The 26,664-nt window shown below is 30.7% G+C and overlaps 1 protein-coding gene across 9 annotated transcripts in view; it reads right to left on the bottom strand.

Annotated features, from left to right (window-relative positions):
* Oxr1 (oxidation resistance 1) overlaps window positions 1–26,664 on the bottom strand; it is a 322,826-nt gene that overhangs the window by 51,892 nt on the left and 244,270 nt on the right. For 7 of the 9 annotated variants that reach the window (XM_048802005.1, XM_048802006.1, XM_015486367.2 and 4 more), the window contains 4 exons: window positions 13,119–13,201; window positions 8,414–8,521; window positions 7,340–7,453; window positions 2,551–2,703 (listed from right to left, as the gene is read on the bottom strand). In XM_048802005.1, the coding sequence (XP_048657962.1) occupies window positions 2,551–2,703; window positions 7,340–7,453; window positions 8,414–8,521; window positions 13,119–13,201 (458 nt within the window). Of the gene's footprint in view, window positions 1–2,550; window positions 2,704–7,339; window positions 7,454–8,413; window positions 8,522–13,118; window positions 13,205–17,953; window positions 18,145–26,664 lie in introns of those variants that run through there. The other 2 variants (XM_048802008.1, XM_015486366.2) reach the window with 2 other exon arrangements.

The following is a 26,664-nucleotide window of genomic DNA, read 5'->3' as shown; positions in this document are numbered from 1 at the left end:
CAAAATAGATTCTATTGTTATGTATAACTAAAAAGAACCAATAAAAAAAACGCTGTTACATTAATCATTTCTACTTGAGTAGTTGTCTCTCCAATAAATTATACGTGCTACTAAAAAGTAATTTCTTGTAGTTCCCTTCACTTGTCTCATGATATATAATATATATATATATAAAACACAAAATATGTGTTAATCAACTGCTTGTGTTATTTTGGTAAGGCTTCCAGTCAATAAAAGGCTATTAGTTAAGTTTTTGAGGAGTCAAAAGTTACAGTGGATTTTCAACCACATGGGGAGGGGCAGTTTTAACTAACTCCTATGTTGTTCAATGGTGAACTGCATACTTTTATAACTTTCTTACACAAATGTTAACTAATTTAATATTATTTAAATTAGATTATGACATATTAAAAATATATACTGTAAATTCTAAATGAGTCACTAAAAAATAAAGTGCTATAGGTAATAAGCCAGCAAAGGAGATAATATGAAATTATAAAGTACTCAATGCAGCAGGGTGCAGTGGTGCACACCTGTAATTCTGGCAGCTGGGGAGGCTGAGGCAGGAGAATCAGGAGTTCAAAGCCAGCCTCAGCAAAAGTAAGGCGCTAAGCAACTTGGGGAGACCCAAAAGAAGGCTGGGATGTGGCTTAATAGTTAAGTGTCCCTGGGTTCAGTCTCTAGTACCAAAAACTAAAATATGTACATACATACATACGTATTTAGGCTCAATGTAAAAAAATGGAAAAAGATAAAACATGTTAACACTTATTAAAAGGAAGCTGAAGTAGATATAATACTATTCCCAGAGTGGGTTTCATAGCCAAGAATATTACCAAGAATAAAGAGGGCCTTTCATAATGACAAACAATTCAATTCATCAAGTCAATATAAATTCCTAAACATTTTTGTACCTAATAGCAGAGTTTCAAAACACACACACACGCACCCCAGAAGAAAACTGAACTGCAAGAAGAATAGACAATTACACAATTACAGTGAGATATTTCTACATCTTTCTGTTAAGAAGAAATAGAACAAATAGAAAATCAGCAGGAATACTTAAGAATAACACTATCACCAAACTTGACTTACGTGATTTATAAAATATTTTACCTACAGCAGAATACACATTTTTTCAAGTGCACGTTGAACATTTCTCAAGATATACTGTATTCTAGACTTTAAAACAGGTCTCATCAGTGGTATACTCTCCGATGGCATAGAATGAAGTTGGAAATTAGTAAAAGAAGATAACTAGAGGGGCTGGGGTTGTAGCTCAGTGGCAGAGACCTTGCCTCTCATATGTGAGGCACTCGGTTCGATCCTCAGCACCACATAAAAATAAACAAACAAAATGAAGACATTATATTCATGTACAACTAAAAAATATTTTTAAAAAAGTATCTAGAAAGTTCCCAAATATTTGGAAATTAAAACAATCTGAAATATTCAATGGGGCAAAAAAGAAATCAAGAGAAAATATTTTTAAATGAATGAAAATACTACATTATCCAGATTCTGGGATGCAGCTAAAAGACTGCTCAGGAGGAATTTATGCACTAAATGTTTGTTATTTCAAATAGTTCATGAATTCTGACTCTAAGTAATGGTTCTCGTGTATGCCTGCAAAGTCAGTATCAAGTTATAGTCATTTTCCAAGTAAAACCTGGAATTTAGTTTTCAATTCTGTATTAATTTACAATAATTCCTTTGAAAATTGGAAGTTTTTCCTTGAAAAAGCAGCCAGGTATGGTAGAGAAAACAGATTCAAACTATGAATTCTGCATAATGGAGAAACCTTGGATATGTTAAATCTTTTCTGATTTTTTTCCTATGAAGAAGAAATAGGACCTCCTATTTCACAAATTATTCTGAATTGATAAATTAATTAGTATACCTCAAGTCATTCTGACATATAGTCGGTACTCAATAAATAGTTTTCTTCCCATTTATGTGTTATAATAACTTTACAAAAGTAGTATTTCAAATAGTACCCATTAATGATCTCTTTTTTCTTACATGCTTCTTGAAACATTCTAGAAATAGTAATTAACTGCATTTTATAGTGAATTTATTTGTACTCCATTACCTTTAACAATTGTAACAGACCACCAGACTTTAGGTTATGTGAAAGGACCATGCTGATTCAAGCTAGGAATTATCTCAAATGCCTTTTAAAAAATTTATTTTTTAGTTGTAATTGGACACAATACCTTTATTTTATTCATTTTATTTTTATGTGGTGCTGAGGATCGAACCCAGGGTCTCGCACACAAATGCCTTTTTTAAATATTCAGGTATTTGGGGCTGGGGTTGTGGCTCAGTGTTAGAGTGCTTGCCTAGCATGCATGAGGCACTGGGTTTGATCCTCAGCAAAATGTAAAAGTAAAATAAAGACATTGTGTCCACCTAAAACTAAAAATATATTTAAAAAAATATTCAGGCATTTGCTAATGTTGGTGAGAAAAAATGTAAATGGAAAACTGTCATGTTTTAATTAATAAATTAGGCATGATTAAAAGTTTTCTCTAAAATATCATCCATTACCTTGCCACTGGTGATATATTTGCAATTGATTTTAAGAAATTTCTCAGTAAATGCTTCTTCTTCCTCAGAAGTTGAAGATACCACTCGTGCAGGTCGAATACCAGTAAAATTTGATGAAGGAGTTGCTTCTTTTGGAGGGATTACATCAGTATTCTTTAAAAAAGAAAAAAAGGCACTTTAGAAAACTAAATAATAAACACATTATGAAAGTCAAACGAACAGTTCTTCCCAATGTACTGTTCTTTCCTACTACATTCTGGAGGTTAGCCCAAAATGTTCTTATATAAAAAAATTATAATAATAGTGTTGTTTATGAAAACAATAGTAAAGATCTCAAATACAACTTAAACATACACTTCTAGTGATTTCTTAAAAGGGAAATATTTGTGTGGGTATATGTCTATACCCACATAGGCACACATACAAAATATGTAAATGAAAACATACATAATCATCAGGAAAACATTAAAAACTACATTACTTGTACTCTAACCCCCACCAGCACCCACAGTGAAGCGTTTATTAAAATACTGTTCTTCACAAGATTGTACAATACCCATCAGGTTTTGGGAGTAGAGAAGAGGTGAAAAGCTTGTATTTGTTGCCTAAATATACAGTAAAACCCATTCATTGGAATACCATTAAATTTCAAACTACAAAGTTTAGTTAGATTATAGTTTAAAACTTTTGGTGCCATGAACCTTTTGCAGAACAGCCTATGAATGTGTTCTCACAATGTCATTGAATGGTTCAAATAAAATGTAAAAGAAAAAACCATTATTGACATACAATTATCAAAATATTTTTAAAAACAAACTGAAAATTAGTGCATACGTTTCTTAATACACTAACAAGACCTAATTATAAATAATATAATGTGTAATTATAATGTTGAATATAATTGTTGTTCAATTACTGAAAACCACATTTTGTGATGTTTACAACAGGAATAAAGTGATCTGAAAATATCTATGCATTATATTGAGGAGAATGCCACAGGTATGCCTATTATTATATATTTGCCATGTAAATTCTTATTTATTCATAATCTTAATTTTAAAAATATCTGACTGCACTTAAAATTTTTATATCCAAATTCTCAGACCCTTTAAATTACTACACACAATATCCTCCCACAGAAATTCAATATTCACTTGAACACTGTAAGAGGCTAGATGGATTCCCTTTAACCTTTTTAAAAAATATGTCCACAGAGGCATTTATTTCATACTTTATGAATAAATGTAACTGCCTTATGAACAGTTTTCATAGTAGCAATACTTCTGAGATTTGAGTTAAAATCTGTCACTTTTTAACTTCTAACTAATAGTTTTAATTTGGGTTTTAGAAATAATAAACAAGACTGCCTTCTCTTCTGTCTCATAACTGAGATATTGGAAAAGACAGCAAACCTTACAAAACTTTTTCTAACCTAATGAAGAAATGTAACTTCTTCAACCCATATAGGGCAGACTTTTTAAAGGAAATTTACACTCAGCTAAATTCTGTAAATTGACAAATGAGTAAGATGAAGCTGAGATGCAAATCCATGTTACCAACACATGTTGCCAGTAAGTTTAACTGTTACACTATAAACCTTCCCTTCCCTTCCATCAAATGACTGCAAATATGCCAAGAGAAAAATAGCTGATATTGAACCACCAGAAAGGCCCAATGCAAGCTGGCAAAAAGCTATCAACAAATTTTATGACTGCTCAATTACTTCCAAATTAACAATAATATTATTATGTAATATGTAACCCCACTCACAAGACAAGATAGATATAGATATCTGAAGGTACATTATCAAATGCTTCCTTAAATGAAAATAAACCACGCTGAACAACATGATCTCCAAGGTTCCCTAAAAGGATATAATTCTATAACTCAGTATCTACAACAATTCTGATTTTTCAGTGTAATCCTATTACATGAGTTAGCTTGCAAATGCTCAAAATATAGCACAAAAGAGATAATTTCTTTCAGAAAGGTCAAAGTTGTTCAGAGGAATTATTATCACACAGTATTACAACTTACATAAATTTACATTATGCAGTGTATAAGTATCTCAAAGTAGCTAGTTTTGACTGATATTTAGAGATGTGATTCTTAATACAATTGTTTGAAGCTCATTTGAGGACTTTCTTATATTTCTCTGTGTAATTTTGTTTTAGCCAACGGAGAAGGAAAGGTCCTTAGAAATCCAGACATATAAATATCTATCTAGCCCCAATATAGCCCCATATATTCAAGTGTGAAAAAGCGAAGTATTACCAGGACAAATTGTTGAAAAAGCTGAATCAGACTCATTTATCATGTGATAACTACACATTATTAAAAATATAATTTATATAATATTACCATAAGTCACTACCATAAACTAATAACTCCAAATTCTTCACTTGCCTTCTTGCCTTGGCTTTATTGTGTTTTTGCCCCTTTGTGGTTGAAAATTTGTAGAAATGTTCTCTAGTAACACAGAGGTAACACACAGGAAGTTTGTGGAGGAAAAGCCATACAGGCAGAAATACCAACAGTTTTCATACAACATATATATGCTAAATAACTTAAAAGAAAATGTTTAATATTAAAGCAATGTATGTTAATTTCTTTGTTTAATATGATATATAATGAGTACCATTTACTTCCTATACCTTTCAGAATTTATTACATTCAATTTCTTAGAATCAAGAAGTTGAGAATGCTAAAAATCAAAATCCAAAATAAAATACAAAAAAAAAAAAAGAAAAATAAATGCAATTGTAACAACACCATTAGTGTTATACAAGGGGCTTTGGATCTGGCTTTCAGTTTTCTAACAACCAGATTAAATGCAAAGCCAGATCAATATTTGATTCTAATTATGGAAGTGATGCATCCATTTAGAATCTAGAAAAAAACTGTTGCTCAGTACTTCAACCATTTCTTATGATATTGAAAATACAGGAATTTCTTGTATATAAAAGAATTAATTTCTTAAAATCTAAATAAATAAAAAACCATATTTTAAAATTCTATTTTATCACATATTAAACATAAAATTCTGTTCTAAAAATTTAAGACCAAGCCATGATTCGGGCATAATATATTAAAAGCACATAATAAAATATAATTCCCAAATAAGTTGTTGAATTTAAAATAAGCTAGAATTTCAAAGTTAAACTATATATAACATATAAGTATTATATATTACATAGTTTATTTATTAATCATATATTTGTTTAGTACTTATATTTACATAACTTTATTATAATATGTAAGCTTTACATTTAATAAAGTACATATAAGTTGTAGATATTTAGATATTAGGATTTAAATTTAAAATTAAAGTTAAAATTCTAATTTACATAGTATAAAAAAACAGGTATAATACATTTTTATATAGTCTTAAAATAGTAGATATTACTGTTTAGAAACTATAAGTTTAAAAATACATAGAAATACAAAGAGAAAGATGAGAGGTTATGAGTTATTTAAGTATGGCATATGTGAGAGCAATTCTCAGAATGGGACTTGATATGGAAATATTCCTAATCTGAAATCTGAAATGCTCTTAAAATCCAAACTTTTCTGAGTACTTCCATGAGGCCACAAATGGCAAATTCAGCACCTGATCTTAGATGCAGTAAAAAGTATGGCACACTGAAAATACTGTATAAAATTACCCTCAGGCTACATGTCCTAAGGTGTATATGAAACACAAGTGAATTTTGTTTAGACTTAGATATCTCAATACATATATGGAAATATTCCAAAATCAGAAACCTGGTCAAAAGTAGAGATGCTCAACCTATACATTTCTTTTGGGTGACTGCATTCTAAAGTACAAGGTTTCCATACTGACACAAATAAGATACAACAAATAAGCACTGGAAAAAGACCTCACATCTGTCTCTTTCTTATATACATGCACAAGGGAAAAAGTCCTTGATAAAATAGTTATCAATAATAACATTTAATTTACTCTATAAAAAAGAGGAATATGATGAAATAATAGGGATCAAAAAACTCAAAAAACTTAAAAATGAATAAATGTAGGCAAATTAATAATTTGTGTTTTGTTACCAGTTTGGTACTTGGTATCCTAAACTTTATTTGCATGCAAATTGAAGCAGAGAAGAAAAATGAGCCACAGAAAGATAACAGAGCAGCAAGGAAGATTTCTGCACAACAATCTAGCTATTTAATGGAGAAAGTATCATATGCAAATACTAGGTCATTATGAAAATGAAAAAGTATGATTGGTATTAACTTATATAGGAAAGGCAAAGAAACATATAGTTCCTTTCAGAGAGTTTAATCAAAATTATTACATAAAGTCTCTTCCTGGAAATTTGTTTGAAAATGTAACTTACATACAACACTCATTCCTTAGATATGCTAGATAAATTAATCCATAATGTTATACTCAAAAGAATGATTAAGTTGATAAGTTGTTTTTAAAAGGCAGTGTATCAAAAAATGTAAGTTTTCCAAGTACTAGTATATGCATACTCACAGAAACAAAATTCAAATTGGATATGGACTTCTTATTGTGATACTTTCATGTATTATGTAAAATTCCTTTCTATATTAAATTACATGGATTTGATGAGCACCTTTGGATGATCACCACCAAAAGTAAATCAAATTTAATAAGAATATTTACTTAAAAATTAAAACTTGCCACTTTAATTAACAAACGGTACACTCTTGTTTTAAACATAGTCAAAGCAGAATGAAAAAACATGACAAATGTATACACAGTAATATTTCTTCATAGCCATCATGAAAAAGCAGAGATACTTACAGTGGTCTTTTCAAATTCGGCTTCAGATGATGTTGGTGACAGAGGACTTATGGGGCTTAGAGATGGCGAACTCTCAACACTGGACACATATTCAGGATCAGGAACATATAAAACCTATAAGAAAGCAATCACATAAAGATGAGTCAAACTGAAATGTTAATAATCAGATGATGTCGTATAAACAAATACAACTATCAAAATAGGGAAAAAATAAAACTTTCAGATTATAAAAATATTTTTTTACCATAACAGGTCTATGGAGTAAAAGATATTTAAAAATCAATTTAAACACATTTGATAAGCATAGTACTGACACATGGTGGGGAAACAATAATTTTCAAATACTATAGGTATTCATCTTAAAGGCAATTTGGCAATAGTATAAAATCAAAATCAAAATTAAAACTGCACATATCTCTTTGACGTAGCCATTCTACTTCCAGAATTTACCCTACAGAAACATGAATAAAATTAAATATGCATAAGAGTATTCATTGTAGCCATGTTAACATCAGCAAGACAAAGCATACTGTGACTGAACTGATATACATCAGTATGCACACATGAAAAAATCTGCTGTGCTTAAATAGAACATTTTCCAATCAACAATAATTAAATTTAAAATGAAAAACAAAAGCCCTAAAAATAAAAAAAAAGAGAATATTTCTAAAAGTAGATGTGACCTGTAACTGGAACTGGCTGCTTTTGAAAAGGAAATTAATGAGAAGGATGCATACATTACCTTTAAAAATGTTGAAATTTTTTAATCTAATCCATGTACTACCTTAAATACTTTTGAAAGCTCTTTAAAATTATATTTGAAAAGATAATTTAGAATTATTTTTAGTATATATTAAAAAAAAACTCAGACAGACATAAATGACAATTTTGTAGAAAATTGAACAAATCTGACGAGATCTGTTCCAATCCTAAACCATCCATAGTATCATATATGATTTGTTCAAAGCATTCATAAAATTATTCTTATTACATTTTCTACATTATAAACTACAAGCAATAAATACTTTCTACTTAATGATTCTAAATATCAACACTTTTAAAAGAAGGTAATACCTGTCCAGTAACAACTGCTCGGGAGAATAATTTATTTAACTGAACAAGCTCGTTGGGTGTTGTATCAAATTTCAGGGCTATACTATTCAAAGAATCCCTTGATTCAACCTGTTTAAGAAAAAATATAATGAATCATTTTAATCTGTTAGAACAAAAACTACATTATAATATTTAATGAGTATTAACATATCTATAAAGCAATCTTAAATTTGATTAATAAAAGGAATTTTTATCTTTGGAGACAGCTGTCAAGAAATATTATGTTTTGTTAACAAATAATCTCAACTTATTATAATATAGAGTATATGCTTATCATAATACATGTGGGCCTCTAATTCAAGCTATTTCAAAATATCAAATACAATTTACAAAACATAATGTGTACTTTACAAAGTCATTAAAATACTATACTATTCCTTTACATAGTTTCTAAAATATATGGAACTTCTAAAAATATAATCATTGTATTTTGGCAAAGTATACCTATATTAAAACAAAAATGCCATTTCTAATGATTTTTCTTATATATTCTGCCATTTATATGTAAAAGTAAAATGTTTAAATCAAACTCGATCATCTTCTTTTGAATTAATATAATTTCATGAATATATTTAGAGAAATTATAAACAATGGAATTTTACCAATCAGACTTAAAAAACTCAACTGATCTGTCAATATATTCTATTGAAGTCCTCCTTGTGTAAGGCATTTGAAGAGAACACAACTAAGTGCAACTAAGTGGTTTTATAATCTGGTTGGAAAACAAGATAGATAAAAATGGTTATATTAAAGATAGAGAACAATTTACAATAGAACAGCAAATGCAACTGAAGTTTTGAGTACAGACAGTGTATATGCACTCCAAAATTGTCCAGGAAAGGGTGTAGGAAAGTTTTAAAACAAACACTTGAAGAAAGGGATACACTGTGAGAAATTGAGAGAAATAATAGAACTTTCAAAGTGAAGATGTGTAAGTTGATTCTTGAAGAAGGGGAAAGAATAAGAGAAGAGAAAAAAATTTTTAAAGTGAAGGTAACAGACATGGTTAGGAGGTATAAAAATATAAAGCACATTTGTGAAATATCTCCTCTTCCTCCTAAACCATCCAGAGAATCTTCCTGAAGCACAGATTTTTAAAAAGGTTATTAATTAGAATTAAAACTCTTAAAAAGCACAGGATTGAAAAGGCATTTAGAATTAGGTTGAAGAAAAGTTGGAAAGTCAGAAAAAAAAAGACTTGTGTTTTAAATAATAGACATAATATTTTCTTTACTAGCTTTTATAAAATGAAATTTATGCAAAATACTTGAGTTAATGATCTACCTCTGCATCCCCCATCTCATCTACACAATGAACTACTTTTATTAAAATAATATAAGTTCTCTGCAACAAAGTTATTTTGTAGTAACATCTATAAGTCTACATAGGACTCTCATATAATCATAACTCTTACTTATAAAGCAAAGGAATTTGCTTATGTGGCACCTTATGATATTATGGCAACAAGCTAGGATTAATGGGACAAGAGAATGGATACAGAAAAATCAATATAACACTATTGCAGATTAGGTTTAAGGTAACAAAATGTAAAGAAATAGACAGATCAAGGTACATAATTTTCAACTAAGATTAAAGAGTTTTTAATTTATAGATTAAATGGAGTTTTTATAGTAATAGTAGTAGGTCAGGAAAGTAAATGTGAATAAGCAACCAATATTGACTCTAAAAATTCCAAACTAGATAAATAACAGACTGAACAGAAATAAGAAAATCTGACATTATTCAAGGATGGAAGAAAAAAAGGTTTGTTGTACTTTTTAAATATGACATGACAATAGGAAATGTAAGCACCCCAAAAATCAGGAATAGAAAAAGTCTGACCTTACTCTAAGTAGCTCATATAGTAAAGTTATTAAACTCTGCAAGTAACAAAATGAACATTAGAAAAAATGAGAAAAAACAAGGGACCACTCATATTTGGAATCAAGAAGAGAAGAACAGCCAGTGATGTAGATGGAATATATAATCAAAATGATAGCAAGAATACAAGGGCATTAAAGGATAATGATAGTAAAATGTAGTACAATTAGTTTCGAGAATAAAGTAGGGTTCTAGGAAGAGAAAATAGAGACAGAAGGAGAGGATATAGCTGAAGATAACTAACGACTGACAATTTTTCTGGAATGTAAGAATGATGATTCCTTAGACTGAAGAGATACAATAAACAAAAGACAAATAAAATATGCTATATTTAAACTTATTGATGCCACTACAGAACTATAAAGACAAAGACAAAAGTTTAAAAGTAACCTATAAACAAAAAGATTGCTTAAAAAATAAAATAACAACAGAGTACACAGGACAATCAATTAATACTTATTGTCCAAAGACTGGCAGAAAAATAACTATCAACTTACAAATCTACAGACAGCTAAACTTTGAGGAATGAGAGTACAATAAAGATTTTTTGGTATATAAACTGATTTTACAGCTTCAAGTTCTCACTGAAAGCATTTTTATAGACCCTCAGAAAGAAAAGTAAAAGTAGAAAGAATGATGAACAGGAAGCAACAAGAAAAAAAGGTCACTGTGTTTGATAATTGGAAAGGCATTTCAGTAGAAAAATATAGGAATATTAAGTTATTAAAGGAAAAAATATGTATATCATTTTTAAGTTCTACTTATAATTCCCACTGACAGTGATTTTATTCTAATTTTATAACTAAACTGACAGGCATATGTGTACAAATTATATATATATATGTGTATGTACATATATATACACACACATATATGTACATATATACACACACACATATATGTAGACATACATGATTTTAACTCTAAGGTTACCTAAAGTACAGATTAATTTTATTTACACTATATACAAAAGGTTTGTAAATACATTTAAGGTAGATCATAAAAGTAGGAGACTATAAAACAATAATCTCTTTCTTAGTTTTAGAAATATATGATTCTTTTAGAATCTGGAATATGGAAAACATAAAATGAAAAAAAATAAAACTCTAAACAAACACCTGTTAGCTGTTTAATATGATTTCCAGCAAATACTTGATTTTCCAAAGGCAATTTATAATGTTAGAGGATTTTAGGTTTCAATTAACCTTCTCTACAAAAATAATGGTCTTAATTTAATTATAATTTTACCACAGATACTCAATTACTTTGATTACAAAGAATGGTAAATTCCTAAGTTCAAAATTAACAAAAATTTTACAATTCTTCACAATCATGATTACATGTATAGATTTTTTATACCGTATAACAATAATTTGATGTCTTAACATAAGGAATACATCAAATTATTTTATTCACTCTTACTATTTAAACTTACTCTCTTTTCCATCATGCAGGTTCAAGCATACACAATTTTAAGTTTTATAAAATGCTTTACTAGATTCCTTTTGAAAGTAGTAAATTAATTCTACCTTAAATTAACTGGTTTCTAACCTTTAAAAAGTAACCTAATATATCTGATATTGTCAATTATATATTACATGAAAATTGAATATAACTCAAAATTTTGACAATTTGTTTAACTTTATGGATTCATGGAAAATAACCAAGAGACATACTGTCAAGTTTCATGAAGAAACAAATGCTATATTAACATTTTAAATCGCTATTTTCTTCATAATATATTAGAAAAGCATAAAATAAAATTAAGCTCAGGGGGCTGGAGCTGGGGCTCAGCATAAGCACACTTGTCTGGCATGTGTGAGGCACTGGGTTCGATTCTCAGCACACCACATACAAATAAACAAAATAAAGGTCTATCAAGAAGTAAAAAAAAAAAATTCAAAAATTAAACTCAGCTAAAATAATTTCTTTACAACATGTCAAGATATCTAAATAAACAATTATTTATTTACACTCCACCAAATAAGCAGCACACCAAACACCAAAGTCAATCTCTCACTTCAGTTTTCTATAATTGAATCAGAAATGGAAAAAAAAATTGACAGCAGGAAGATTTGATTGTCACTTCAATAACAGGAAAAAAAAAAAAAAAAAAACTCCACTTGCATAGCTAAAAAATCAAACTAAATCTATCAACTTATCTTTTAAGTATTTTTTTTAGTGGGGTGGGTAAACAGGGATTGAACTCAGGGGCACTTGGCCACTGAGCCACATCTCCAGCCCTATTTTGTATTTTATTTATTTAGAGACAGGGTCTCACTGAGTTTCTTAGTGCCTCAATGTTGCTGAGGCTGGCTTTGAACTCTCGATCCTCCTGTCTTAGCCTCTTGAGCAGCTGGGATTACAGCCGTGTACCACACCATCCAGGTCTTTTAAAGCATTTTATCTGTCATTAACATTATCATTAGCACTACTGGAAACATAATGATAGTCACATTTCTAGAAAAAGCAAATATTTTCCTAAAAGTCTAACCTAATAGAATTATTAAAGCATAAGAACTTTGATTCACAGTTAAATTATCATTAATATTAAATTTAATTTGGTGGAAAAACATTTCATAGCTCATAGTAAAATTTCTTATTAAGGAAAAATAATCCTAAAAAACTTAACTGTTATTATTAATAAAAGTTATCCAGAGGGAAGTACAGATTTTTTTTAAATAAGGCAATTAATAATCCTTGCCATATGTGTAGTATGAACAGAAACTGTCTTAAATAACATAATTACAAAGTTAAGTTCCTTTTTTAAAAGCAAACAACTTACAGTATACTCAATAGTCCCTTTAGGTTTCTGAAAAGACATCCGTCTCCCATCTTTCTTGTCTAGGGTCTTTTTTTGGCCAGTGTCTGTAAAAAAAAAAAAAAAAAAATGAGGCAAAAGTCCTATTAAGTTCATTTTCCTTTCAGAGTAATGTATAGAAGTGCTGAATAGAATTCACTAGGCAGATATCTAATTCACAAATAATACAGCTTGCTCCCTGGGACTCCCTGCTCTGGAGAAAAAAAATGACTGTAAAAAAAAAAAAAAAAGGAACTGACCCATACAAACCACTATAGTAATTAGAAGTCAATTCAAAACATAAATAACTGTCAACAGAAAAATTTATTATTAAACACTAGATTATGGGTCATTATTTCTACATTATAATAAGATAATTTGAAAGACATTTTAAAAATATATTTGAAGATATATACATGTATATGCTTATGTATTTGTGTATGTGTGTGTATGTGTATATATACAAGTCTTATAGAATCTTCTCTAAAATACAATAATATTGTTATCTTCCTTACTTACACAGTGAAGTAAATTAAGGTTTGCTTTCATATATGAACATTTCACGTATTTAATTTCAGTTTATGTACCAATTATTTTTCATTTGCTTATCATGACATTTCATTTGAATATTTCCTTATCATTAACATTAAGCTAACTTGTTTCAGTTTAAACTTTACACTAGGCTTAACCTTATCTATACTTCAATGCAATTAGTACAATGATTTATTAAATTCTACTCTCAACTAAACACTGAAAAATGAATAAAATGGAAATTTCTAAAATGCTAATTTGAAAACTCAAAATAGTAAACAGAAAAGAATGCTATATTTACCTAAGATTAAAAACTAGAGTTTTCAAAGACAAATTAGTTCCACCTGAGCTAGTTCTAATCTAGAGAAATGTATGTTTTACAGTTCTCCCTCTATCCAAACTTGACTGATATTTGAACCATACTAGTTTATTTACATGTATCTAAGTAGCCCAGTTGCTGGGTGAATAGTTTTAATGAAGCATATTAATAATAACAACAAAGTCTGAACCCCACAAAACCCAGTTAGCTCTTTAAGGCTTAAGAATACTGTCCTAAAACATTCCCGATCACTCAGGATAATCCAAGTCTCATTATTATTTACTCGGTATATTTACATCCTACACAGCATCTGGAACAGTTTTTGAAATTATTATCTGTTTTTAATCTCTTCCACTAGACTGTAACCTTCAAAACACTGCCTTTGTTCTACATTTCCTCCTCAGTGCTTAACAATGGGCCTAACATGGCAAACATCTAATTTGAATGAACTGAAGCAACAACTTGATCTGTACCTAGAATTATAAGAATTATTGTTTAAAAAAAATTGATTACATTTCCCATAAATAAAAGTAGACAGTTACAGTTCATATATTACAACTGCAGTGAAAGTGTGTTTATATACACACATATACAAATCCAATTTTTATATTCTATAAATTTATTCTTAAAATTTGAAGAGAAAAAAAAGATAAAAACTTAGGTGAAAAAAATGGGGCCAAATATATAGTCAGAGAATTCACAAAAGGTCACAAAAATGGCCCTTAAGCTTAAAAGATATTTAATTTCACTCATAATTTGAGAAATACAAATTTAAATTGCAAGATATTTATCCCCTATCAGTATGGTAAAAGTTCAAAAACTTGCCCACACACTACTTGGCTGTAAAAAAACATTAATTCTTCCATATTTCTAATTTTAATGCAAAATGCTACAATTGTAATGAAGAAGAATGTTATTTTTGCTCATCAGAATATTTAAATCTTTTCTATGTTGAATAGCTTATACTTAAATTTGCTTCTCTGGGAAAATAAAACTATTTTAAATTAAGTTTAAATAGTAATTTATTACTGTATTTTCAAAAATGGCAGAGGAGTCAAAACCATTTTATTTTGCAATTTAAGCTTCTCTTAGCAATGCAAAATACAATTACAGATGACTTTTCACTAATAATGTATCTCTCCTTATCTCATTTTTAGCAATTATCAATAGTCTACATTTACTTTGAATAACCCTTATTTGAAATTATTCGGACCATAAATTAATTCAAAAATCAGATTTTTAATTATACTGGATTTAGGGATATTTATGTAGAAGATTAAAAAGTTTCAAATTTTGGAGCAGTTCAGACTTTGGTTTTTTGGATCAGGAACACTCCAACTTTAGAAGCTTTTGAACCTGTGTTTCATAATCTCCCAAGGTTAATTATACATTTAATCACAAGAAAATTGCAATTACTCTAATTTTCAAGAGCTCACCATGGAATGCCATTCAGGGAAAGAAAATTAATTAATATAATAATCTCAGAGTTTAAAGTTTGAAAACAAACTGAAATATTTCATAAAACTATAAAACACTTTGTAACAATTTTATCTATTATAAAAATAGTTCCAAGTATTAATTATCAATATTAGGTTTTTAATAAACATAAATGCCAGAACAAAATTAACTGTTCACCTTTGTCTATCAAAAAACAATACAATCAGAATCACAGTATCTGAGAGTTCAAAGTGATCACCATTGTTACATAAGTACAGTCTCTTCCTGAGTAACTTCAAAGTATCCTTTAAAGACAACTGTCAGCAAATATGAATCTGGTTGGGAGCATGGAGAGGAGGAGCCCTATTCTTCCTCACAAAATTTATTGCAGTTTAGAAATACATACTCACCGTGGTCTATTTAATAATAAAATGCAGATGATGTTTACCAACTGTCTACTACACGCCAAGCACTTTTGTAGTACTTCACATATATTATCTCTAATTCATTGACCCTATGAAATATGTATCATTATTATCTCCATTTTATAACTGGGGAAATTGACACAAAGAAATTAACAGCAACTATACAACAACAGCAACAATAAAAAATAGTGATGGAATTCAAAATCAAGTCAATTCAGTCTGAAATAACTGTTCTGCTATTTAAAACTACTCACTAGATTATCAGCTTCATGAGGGCAGAAGATACACTTGTTAGTTACACCAATACAGACAAGTGGTTCTCAACCATAGATGTCTGCCTTCCCTGACCCCCAGAAACAGCAGGCAAAGCTTGGAGACTTCTGTTTACTCAAATTGTGGGCACGTTACTGTTACCTAATGTAGAGAAGTCATGGCTATGCTAAAAATTTTGTAATGCACAGGACAATCTCCCACAACAAAGATTTATCAGTCACAAAATGTAAATACTACAGAGGCTGAGAAAGCCTGTTGCATACCCAGCACATAGTATTAGGCATGGCATACTACTGGTGTTCAATAAATATTTGATAAAATGAATAAATAAGACTTTCCTTGAGATATCATTATCTTGATATAGTGGAAAAATAAAGGCAGTTAGATTTTATCAGTGTCACCAAAAGCCAAAACCTTAATTATGTAATGCATATGTTCTCTTCTACAATGAATACCACAAGTTTTGACACGGTCTTCTAACATGTGAACCCTAAATATTTTCTGACTTCTACTCTAATTTTCATTTACCCAAATGCTATTTAGATAGTACTGATTAATTTGCCAATGATAATTTTAAAATTTTATCTTTTTGTTACTGATTTCTAGATAAATTATTAGGTGGCAAAATAAAATATTCAAAAGAAATTCAAACTTTTGAAATAACGTTGTAACTTGCTTTATGACTATATGTAAATTTAGCAAAAGTTTCAAAAAACCATATACTACCCTGTTGGATGTAGTGCTTTTTTGTCAATGTCCCTATGCAGAAGGTCAAGTTTGCTACTCTGTTGTTCAAAACCTCAATATCTGCATTGAGTTATTTTTGTGTGCTTTTTCTGATGGATACTGTTAAAATCTCCTGCTATGACTATGAGTTCTTTAATTCTTCATGTCTCTTCTACATTGCTTTCTGTATTTTGAGACCATATTATTGGGTTCATGAGATTATATCTTTCTGGAAAATTGAATATTTTCTCAGAATTTTTAACTTAAGGCTGGATTTGTCTAATGTTAATATACCAACTTTCTTTTCATTAGCTTTTGCCTTTATTTTCCAATCTCAATCTTTCTGAATCTGCATGCTTTTGATATATCTCTAAGTAGGTTCTTTTTATTTCTATTTGTTCTGTTAGTCTTCTCTCCTTTCTTGTATTCATTGGATTAGCATTTGTTAATTTTTCATTTTCCTACCATTAATCTGGAAGTTACATATTTCCAAGCCTGGAAATCAACAATTAAATAATTCTTTTAGTGGTCATTCCAGAGATTACAGCTTGGATTACTAACATATAAATTAAGAGTTTAATATTAAGTAGTAATTTTGTTTTCCTTTCACTGTGTTACTACCAAGATTTACATGCAATATTTTGTTATGTACCTTTATTACATGTGTATATAAAAATCATAAGAAATTATAACATTTTTAAGCATTCAACATTTAGTTTTATCCTCATAGCTATCACCTTTATTGCATCTCTCGGTAATTTCATAGGTCACATTATTCTAGGATGGCAAGTACTTTTAAGACTTTAAAGATAATAATCAGTTGCGACTGTTTCTGGTGGAAAATCAATATCAATCTTAATACTAAATCATTAAAGGTTTGGGATTATTTATTTGAATTGACTCTAAGATTTTGTTGTTGTTGTTGTTGGTCTTTAGTATGGTTTCTACCAGGGGCTCATAGGGAGTTTTGAATCTGTGAAATAAAGTCCTTCTTCCTTTGGAGTTTTCAGTCATTCTCTCGTTAATGTTTCTATACCATTCTTTCTTCTCCTTCAGGGATTCAAAACTTCTATGTTAGAAGTCCTCATTAAATCTTTTATTGAGCTTACCCTCTCCTCTATTTTCCATTCTTTTGTCCTCTGTTTATTCTGGATATTTTCCTCCAACTTATCTTCTAATTCATTAATTCTTCTGTGTTGTCTAGATTGCTCTTAAATCCATCCACAAAAGTCCTAATTTGGGGAATTATATTTTTCAGTTATAAAATAGGCATTTTTCTTTTTTTATAGTTTATAATATTCTCAATTAGCTGAAAATTCTCAACAGAGCCACACTAAATCCAATAACTATATCTAAAGTTCCTATAGTCTGATTCCAGTCTCTGCTGTTTCTTATGTCTTGTTTCACCATGTACCTAATTAGAGTTTGTGTGCTGAATACTAAATCTGCAAAACTTTCTACAGAAATAATTTGATATACAGAGCTATATTTTTACAGAGTATTAATGTTTGTGTCTGTCAAGTACTCGAGGATATTAGCAATACCAGATTTTGTTAATGAAATTGTAAAAATTTTGATGAAGCTAAATATTATCCCACCACAAGAGCCTATCTACTTTGGTTGCAATCTTTTTTTTTTTTTTTTTTGGTGCTGGGGATCAAACCAAGGGCCTTTTGTGTTCTAGGAACATAATTCTACCAGTGTATCTCCAGACTTTACTCTGATTTAAAAATCTTTCACCAAATGCTAAAAGATTTGGGGTTCAAAGTAACAAGAGATTCTTCCCTCTTCCCTATAGTGGGCCTTGCACTAAAACTCTTTTCTGGAATCAATGCTTTTGAAAGAAAGAAAAAAGAAAAACTCAAAGACAGGTGCCTTCTCTTTAGACCACTGTGTCTTCATTCAGACCCTAACCTAGTCATACCAGTTAACATTCTGATAATATCCTTCATAGAATTTGCTTTATTTTGGCCCAGTGTTTTGTTCTCAGGGGGGTTTTCTGAATTATCTAGCGTGCTATTACCAAGCTCAGAAGTCCTCAAAAATTTTAAAGCAGAAAATTAACAAAGCAGTATCTGACCTTTAAAAAGATCATTTTGATAATAGAATGGGAAAGTAAAACTGGAGGATAAGAGCAAGCCTGGAAATCAACAATTAAACTAATATGAGATCTAGTTTCCATGTACTTAAAAATTCTTATTATAACTGAACATTATAATTTCAGTAGTAGCTACTGAAAAAAGTTTGATGATTTTTTAAAAATATAGATTCTATATTTTATAATATAGAATCATTTCAAATAATATAAATACTTTAAAACTATATTCTGATATAAAAAAGATATACTGATTATAGCTTTTCTGATTAACTGATCCTCTATCATGAGGTACTGGAGGAAAAATGTCTGTATTTTGGACTCTTCACTCTCTAATGACTCCTTATCTATAAAAGAAACAAAACAAAACAAAAGCCTTCAATTTTCTTTCAAATCTGTACCCATCCTCTCTAAAATGTTACCCCATCTGTTTCTTTTAATAGTTGAACTTTTGAAAGTATGAATCTTTCACTGTCCTTGCTCCATCTTTTACTGATTCCACAATGCGCTAAAATCACTTCTCTGTTCCCCAGAGTTCACTGCATGTGCTTTGGAACAAATAAGTTATTTATTTGATTTTTTTTTTCTTTTGGAGAAGGGGATGCTGGGGTTGAATGCAGCAACATCTCTCTTATTTTGAGAAGGAGTCTCACTAAATCACCTGGAGCCTCCCTAAGTTGCTGAGGCTGGCTTTGAACTTGTAATCCTCCTGCCTCAGTCTCCTGATTGGCTGGAATTATAGGTGTGCACCATTGTGGGCCGCCTGATGGATTTATTTTTTTCTTCTAATTTCATTTTACTTAAACTCTGTGAAGCTTCCAACCAATTCCTTCTGCATGCATCTCTATACCTTTATTTGGAAACATTACACCTCTCTTTGTCTCCTACTTACTAATGTCCCCCCTCTTCAGCATCCCTTTCCTCCAGCTAACCCTTAAATTAACATTTAAGGGCCACCAAGGGCTTTTTGGCAGCCCTAATCTAAGTGAAAGTGCCATGATATAAAAGTCTATATAAAGCCTTACTACTTAAAGGTATATTCCAGGAACCAGCAGCATTGCATCAGCTAGGAGCCTGCTGTGAATGCAGGATCTCAGGTTCTTTATCAGACCAGCTGATTCGTGATTGATTTGTATGCACAATGAATTTGAGAAATACTGTAAAAGAGATTTTGAAGGAATCAAACTGTTGATTAGATAATTGATAAAATAAATGTTATTTACTAATAACTTCCTACTTAATGACAGCTAATACTAACAGTTTTCAAATCTCTGTCAAACTAATATAATTGTTTCTAAACAAATTTTCTAAATTAGTCATTGTGATAGACTATATTTAATGGTTATGTTGTATTTCTCCCTGTGGAGAAATATAAAATACACCTCATCATTCCACTGATTTTACACGTAGCTATATGACTTGCTCTGCCAATGGAATAAGAACAGAAATGGTATGAGTGTCCCAAGGAGAACTGTATAGAGCTGACAATAAATTTGTTTTCTTTTCACTCTTATCTCAAGACCAGAGATGTTCTACAAAGGGGTTGCTCCATCAACATGAAATCCAGAGGAAAGATGTAATTCCTAAAAGATTATTGCCCTTATACACATATGTGGTAGGCACACAAGTCTGACTATTCCCATTTCTGTTCCTGGTTAAATTATTGTTCTTTGAATATATAAGAATTATTTCAATAATTCGTGTATAAAAAACAAATTACTTTCCAGAGGGAAAAAGAAAACAGTCTTTCTTGAATGAGAACACTTTACTGAAACCACAAGAGTTAAAGTATGTCAATTGTATCAAAATATGGGCTCAAGATGCTAAAAGTGCCATTAAGAAATACTGAACAGAAAAATTTAATTATAAAAATAATGTTGAAAAAATTTTTTACAAACATGAAAATGTAAACATAATATAATGAGAAATATCAGGATGTGAGGAAAAAAATGGGAGATGAAATTGCTAATCTCATATCAAAGCATGTTTTCTACAGCCCACCTAAAACTAAAAAAAAAAAGATCTGTTGATGTTTTTAACAGGTTACCAACCTGTTAATGTTTTTTTTTTTCTGAGAATCAACCTAACTTCATAGATGTACTTTGAGAAATTAATTTCTCATGATAATGAAGTATGATCTTTCATTCTGTTACTTCCTCCTTGTATTCATTCATCCATGCTGTAGTTATATACACATAGAGGGGATCCCAGTAGTAATAGCTACCCTAATATTAATTATTTCTCTGGATGACTAAATTTAAGGTGATTTATAGTTTAATCTTTACAAGAACTCCTTTATAGATAGCATGCATCCATTTTACTACATAAAAGAAAAAAAAAAAAAGAAAAAAGGCTTTTTTGTCTGTACACTTCCATGTAAAATCCAATTTTAGCAAGAACCTTCTAAATCAGTTTAACTGGAATACCTACCCTCTACCTCCAGATATCTGATCACCTTCCACAGAAGATCAGGAATCTCATCCTTTTCTGTACCCCAAAGGTGAAGTCTGATTACCCTGTTTTTTTTTTTTTCCAACAAGAATTCCCTTTATTCCTGTTATTACTTACCTCTTCGTAATTTTCCATCCATCTACTCCCACCTTACTTCTTGGCTATAAATTCCTTCTTGCCCACACTATATTTGAAATTAGGCCCAATTTCTCTCCCCCATTGTAAAATTCTACTACCACAGCCCATATACCTATGGCAACAGTCCTAAAATCTCTTATCATGCTTTAATAAATGTTATTGAATAACTTTTCCTTGATTCCAGAATCCAAATTCCTCAATTCAGTTCCTTATTTGTACTAGCCACATTCAAGTACTCATTAGCCACACTTGATGTCATATACTACTAAATATCACAGATACAAAACATTTCCATCATTGAAAATTTTTAGTACTATTTCAGAAAATACAAACTCCAGAGCCTTGACTATATTATTGAAAATTTATGCTTAAATTAAAACCCTATCCCTCAGTTCAGACTATGAAATAACTGCACATTTAGATGATACTGTCCCCATACAAAACTGCCATTACTAACTATTATTTTGGAGTTATACCACTAACCTAAATTTAAGAATAGTGTTTAAAAAATAGCTTTCTGAAATTGCAATCTGCACATACTAAAGTGATAAGATTTTATATTTGTTTTTTTGCTATATTATAGAGTACCATGAGAAAATTTTTCTCTTTATTCTTAGTTTGTGAATAGCTGTGTTTCTCCTGCCTGCCTAAGTAACAAGTTTATCTTTATATTAGGGCCAATGTTATTTATGTCTAGTCACATTTCCCTCTTTTACTGATTGCAAGAAAACAAGAGTAAATTTTGGGGCTTTCTCCAACATTTGTCTGCACTTAAAAACATGTTCCTTTTTTGTATTAGTACCACTCATTGAATAAAATTTATTAAGATTTTCTTAATATAAATTAACAGGTGACTATGAAAGGACCTTTCAGAGTAGCCCCTTCTCTACCTTTTAGACAGTTTCACTTTCCATAGCTTCAGCTACTCCCCCAGTTAATTACATTTCAAAAAATATTAAATGAAAAATTCGAGAAATAGAAAGTGTTAAAACTTCACGTTGTTCCAAGTAGCATGATAAAACTCATGTCATCCTGTTCTATCCCATAACAGATATATTCCCTTTGTCCAATGTATCTACTCTATACATTACTCATCCACTGATCACTTAGTAGTCATTTAAGTCATCATCTCAATTGTCACGGTACTGCAGTTCTGTGTTTAAGTAACCTTTATTTTATTTAATAAAGGCTCCAAAGTTCAAGAGCAGCCAAAGAGAATGTTGACTATTATCAGAAGTCCATGTCTTGGTTTACTTATTGTCCATTATTATCAAAAGTGAATTGTTAAGAAGAATATCAACCTCAGGCTTTTCCTTCAGGTATATACACATTCAGTATATAGAACTTTTGTGCTATAATATGAAAAAAAAGAACCCATTACATAATTTCTTAATGAGTTTGAAATTTAAAGTCAATAAAATATAATTTGTTTTGTTCCTAGATTAAGCTTCTTGAAGGCTACCTTTTAAATTCAGCTCTATATACCTTTACAGTCACAAATACTAAATAATTTAAAAAAATATATATTTTAGCAAAGTAAGAGGCAGGGAAAATACCCAGGTAAAAAGAAACCTACTTAAAATTCAAACTCACAAAATAGAAGTATCAGGGATAACTGATTTAAGAAAAAGTATTAAAGCTTTTCCCTGAGATGCAAAATAATTCAAGTGATAAAATTTTAATGTCCCTATTTTACTTCATTCTTCATAAACCACACAACACTAATCAATGTGTTATGTAGCAGCAGATTTAGATGACCAGTTTAATCAACAATTTGCAACTAAAATCTTGTGGTTGGTAATAAAAATTCTTAAGGCCTACATTCAAAGTTAAAACAACTGCTGACTACTAAGGTCAGCACTTGTACACAGAATAGCAATCTTAGCAGAACTGGTCTCATTACTACTTCCATGATGCTATCCACTACTATACTTTCCCACCAAGGGGCAAAGGAAGACTAGGATGGAAAAATAGACTCCTTCCCTTCTCACATCCCAACATCAAAGGAGTTATTCATTAGGACAGGGTGGGCAGGAATTTTTAAGAGTTAGACCACACCTCTCCTCCACTTCAAACCTAAACAGGAATGGAAATTAGTAGGGAGATAGGTTTTAAATTGAATATGAGACTTAATTTTTAAAATAAAGTGACTAAGAAATGACTGAAAGGAGCTGTTTAAACTGCTAAATATAAATCAAAAGAAAATTTAAACAGGGCTGAACTATGTTTAAACGATTCTGTCACCAACTGAGAAAATAGGTTGACATAACAACAGTTTTGATAAAAGCTGTTTCATGTTCATATTATAATAAAATTCTAAATTAACCTATTGATCTTTATTTATTTATTAAAATATGATCTAGTAAAGTGAATACCTTTAAAGACTACACAATGTGTGCTATGGTCCCTTCCCAAACAAGAATACTACAGAACTGAAACAATTTTTTAAATCAAATACTAATATAAGCAGGAAGAAGCATTTTTAAATGTTTTCTTTGCAATTGTTAATAAGACCAATGATGTGACAATCTCCTTAATATGTCCAAGTCTCAGTTATGGTTTTCCTAAGGGGGCTATAATGTTGGAGTGAACAAACACTAAAAGCAAAAGCAGCCATCATGGACAGGAGTAAGGTGGCAATAATACTAATAGTCCAGTAAGTAGGTTGTTTATAGAATTTCAGAAGCACTAACCAGTTTTATCTGCTCTCCCCTTAGTCTGTCAATGTGAAAACTATTGTATCAGCATCATTACTGAAGATTAAATGGTGAGGGACAAGATCATGAGCAACAAAAATGGGGCCTTGGAATGCAGCCAAACTACAAGTAAGAAAGTTTTTGTAAAAGAAATACTAAGAACTTTTTCAAGAATTTAAGGAAGAATGACAGCAGGTAATTTAAGCAGTTGTTAAATTTATCTATACACACACACACACACAGAAATAAAGGTAGCCACAAAATATAGGGCAAAAGGATAACCTTCAAATAAACTGACCCATACTCAAAAGGACACAAATGCAAAAATCAACCCAAGAGCCACAACCCATCTGGCATGCAGCTCCAAAGAATAGAATTCTCATTTAAGCAAAGGGTGGCTAGAAATTTAAAAAGAACCGTTTATTTTTTACTTGTATATATTCATGCTGCTTCTCTAAAGTCAGAGAAACTTAGGGAAGCCAAACTTTTGTCTAAACACTGCAAAGGATGATCAAGTGATTGCTAGAACACTTATTCTTTGAACTGTCTTCAGAAGACAGTATCTTAATTTTAGTTTTTACCACTAAATGCTATTTTCCAGCTTTATCACCCATCATCTTCACTAGTTCTACTCCAAATAAAAAAGTTCTAGAACTGGAAATTCAGATCATCCAATCCAACCTGTTTACAGGAAACAAGAAAATATAGACCCAAAAGGAATAAGTAACTTGCCAAATTCTTTCAAGAAGTTAATACTAGCTTACCTGCCCAGTTGACTATGGTCATACTTCTGTGACATCATAAGGCCTCTCTAACCTATCAGACATTTGGAGTTTTTTTTAAATGTACAATGAATTCATAAAGCAGCGTCAATAGAATAATTTTGGCCTTTAAAGTTGCAATCAAGAAAAATATCAGACATAGAGGCATGCTCAATACATGTTTATGAACAAAAGATCTGGATGTAGATTAGATATTTGAGCATATTTATTAATATATTAATTTTACTGCTTTCTAGTTAAGTTACCTTACATATTTCTGAATTCTCCATCCACCTAGAAGCTGCTTATACATCAACTGTTAGGCAACTGAAAACTCTTTTAAAAAATTCTTTATTTGAACACTTGAAATTTCTGTAACTTCACAGGGCCTGATGCTGCATGCCTGTAATTCCAGATACTATAGAGGCTGAGACAGGAGGATCATAAGTTTGAGGCCAGTCTCAGTTATTTAGCAAGGCCCTAAATAATTTAGTGAAATCCTGTCTCTAAATAAAAAAATAAAAAAGGCTGGGGATGTAACTCAGTGGTAAAGGGCCCCTGGGCTCAAAGCCCAGTACCAAAAGAATAAAAACTAAAGATAAAAAAAAAAATTTCTGTACCTCATCCTTGTTCTCACCTTTGAAAGGATTCTGCATCTGTCCAAAGCCCTTAGAAGCAGACAATATTTTCCCCTATTTTGCTTTCTAATTCCATAAGCAGGAATTCTATAAAGAAAATATTGTATGTAAAGTGAAGGAAATTATTTAAAGGAGCCATGCTAAAATAGATTTGAACACTGCACTAACTCCAAAGCTTAAATTACATACCTACACACACAGATCAATGGATATTCTCAGTGTTTCACTACTTTGAAATGAGTGTCAGGAGAAGGGATGATTTTATATATTTTGTGCTTTTCTGTATTTTTTTCTAAACTCTCTGATGCTCATATATTTACTCTCATAACCCCTAAATACATATTAAAACAAGTAACAAAAATAAAATATAAATGACTAAGAGGTCTGACAGCTTTAAAGGAAGCGAATGACAGTGAAAAGATATGATCATTATTATTTTGCCTAATACCCCTTTAGCAGCACTTTAAAAAATTCTGTAAGATGTCAATATCATGCTATTGATATTTTTAAAGAATAGGACAAGGTCACTATGATGAAAGAACACCAACACAATGCTCAACTGGGAAAAAGTTTCAAAGTTCTACCACCCCAAGATAACACGCAGTCTTTCAAAGTACGAGATGCAAAAATCAATCAGGCTCCAGTGCAAGTGAAGCATTTTCTATCACGAAGTAGTAGTTGCTTCTTATTTTATGTCAGGAAGTGAATGCTAACAGTTGGCAAATATCAAATAAAAGGAGAGACCCAAGCCAAAACAAAAGCAGATCCGGCGTTCTATAAGTCTCTAAAACCACGACGGTCATAATTGGTTCAATATTCACGTCCCACTGGGAGGTAAAATGGATCAGACCCTTGAAATACTTGGCGGGGTAAAGTCAGTCCAGTCTAGGTGAGGAAAGCAGGAAGAGCCGGGCAGGAAGAGCTACGCAGTCGAAAGTCTTCAGTCCCCAGGCTGAACCAGTCCTTCCTTCCTCACCCCACCCGCAGCTAGGCCCACCGCGTCGCCGGCCCCGGGTCCCGGCACACCTGCGGTCGCCAGGC

The sequence above is a fragment of the Marmota marmota genome, unplaced genomic scaffold (genome assembly GCF_001458135.2).
Source record: "Marmota marmota marmota unplaced genomic scaffold, marMar, whole genome shotgun sequence".
In the NCBI taxonomy this organism is placed as follows: Eukaryota; Metazoa; Chordata; class Mammalia; order Rodentia; family Sciuridae; genus Marmota; species Marmota marmota.
This window is presented reverse-complemented; position numbering and strand designations above follow the sequence as displayed.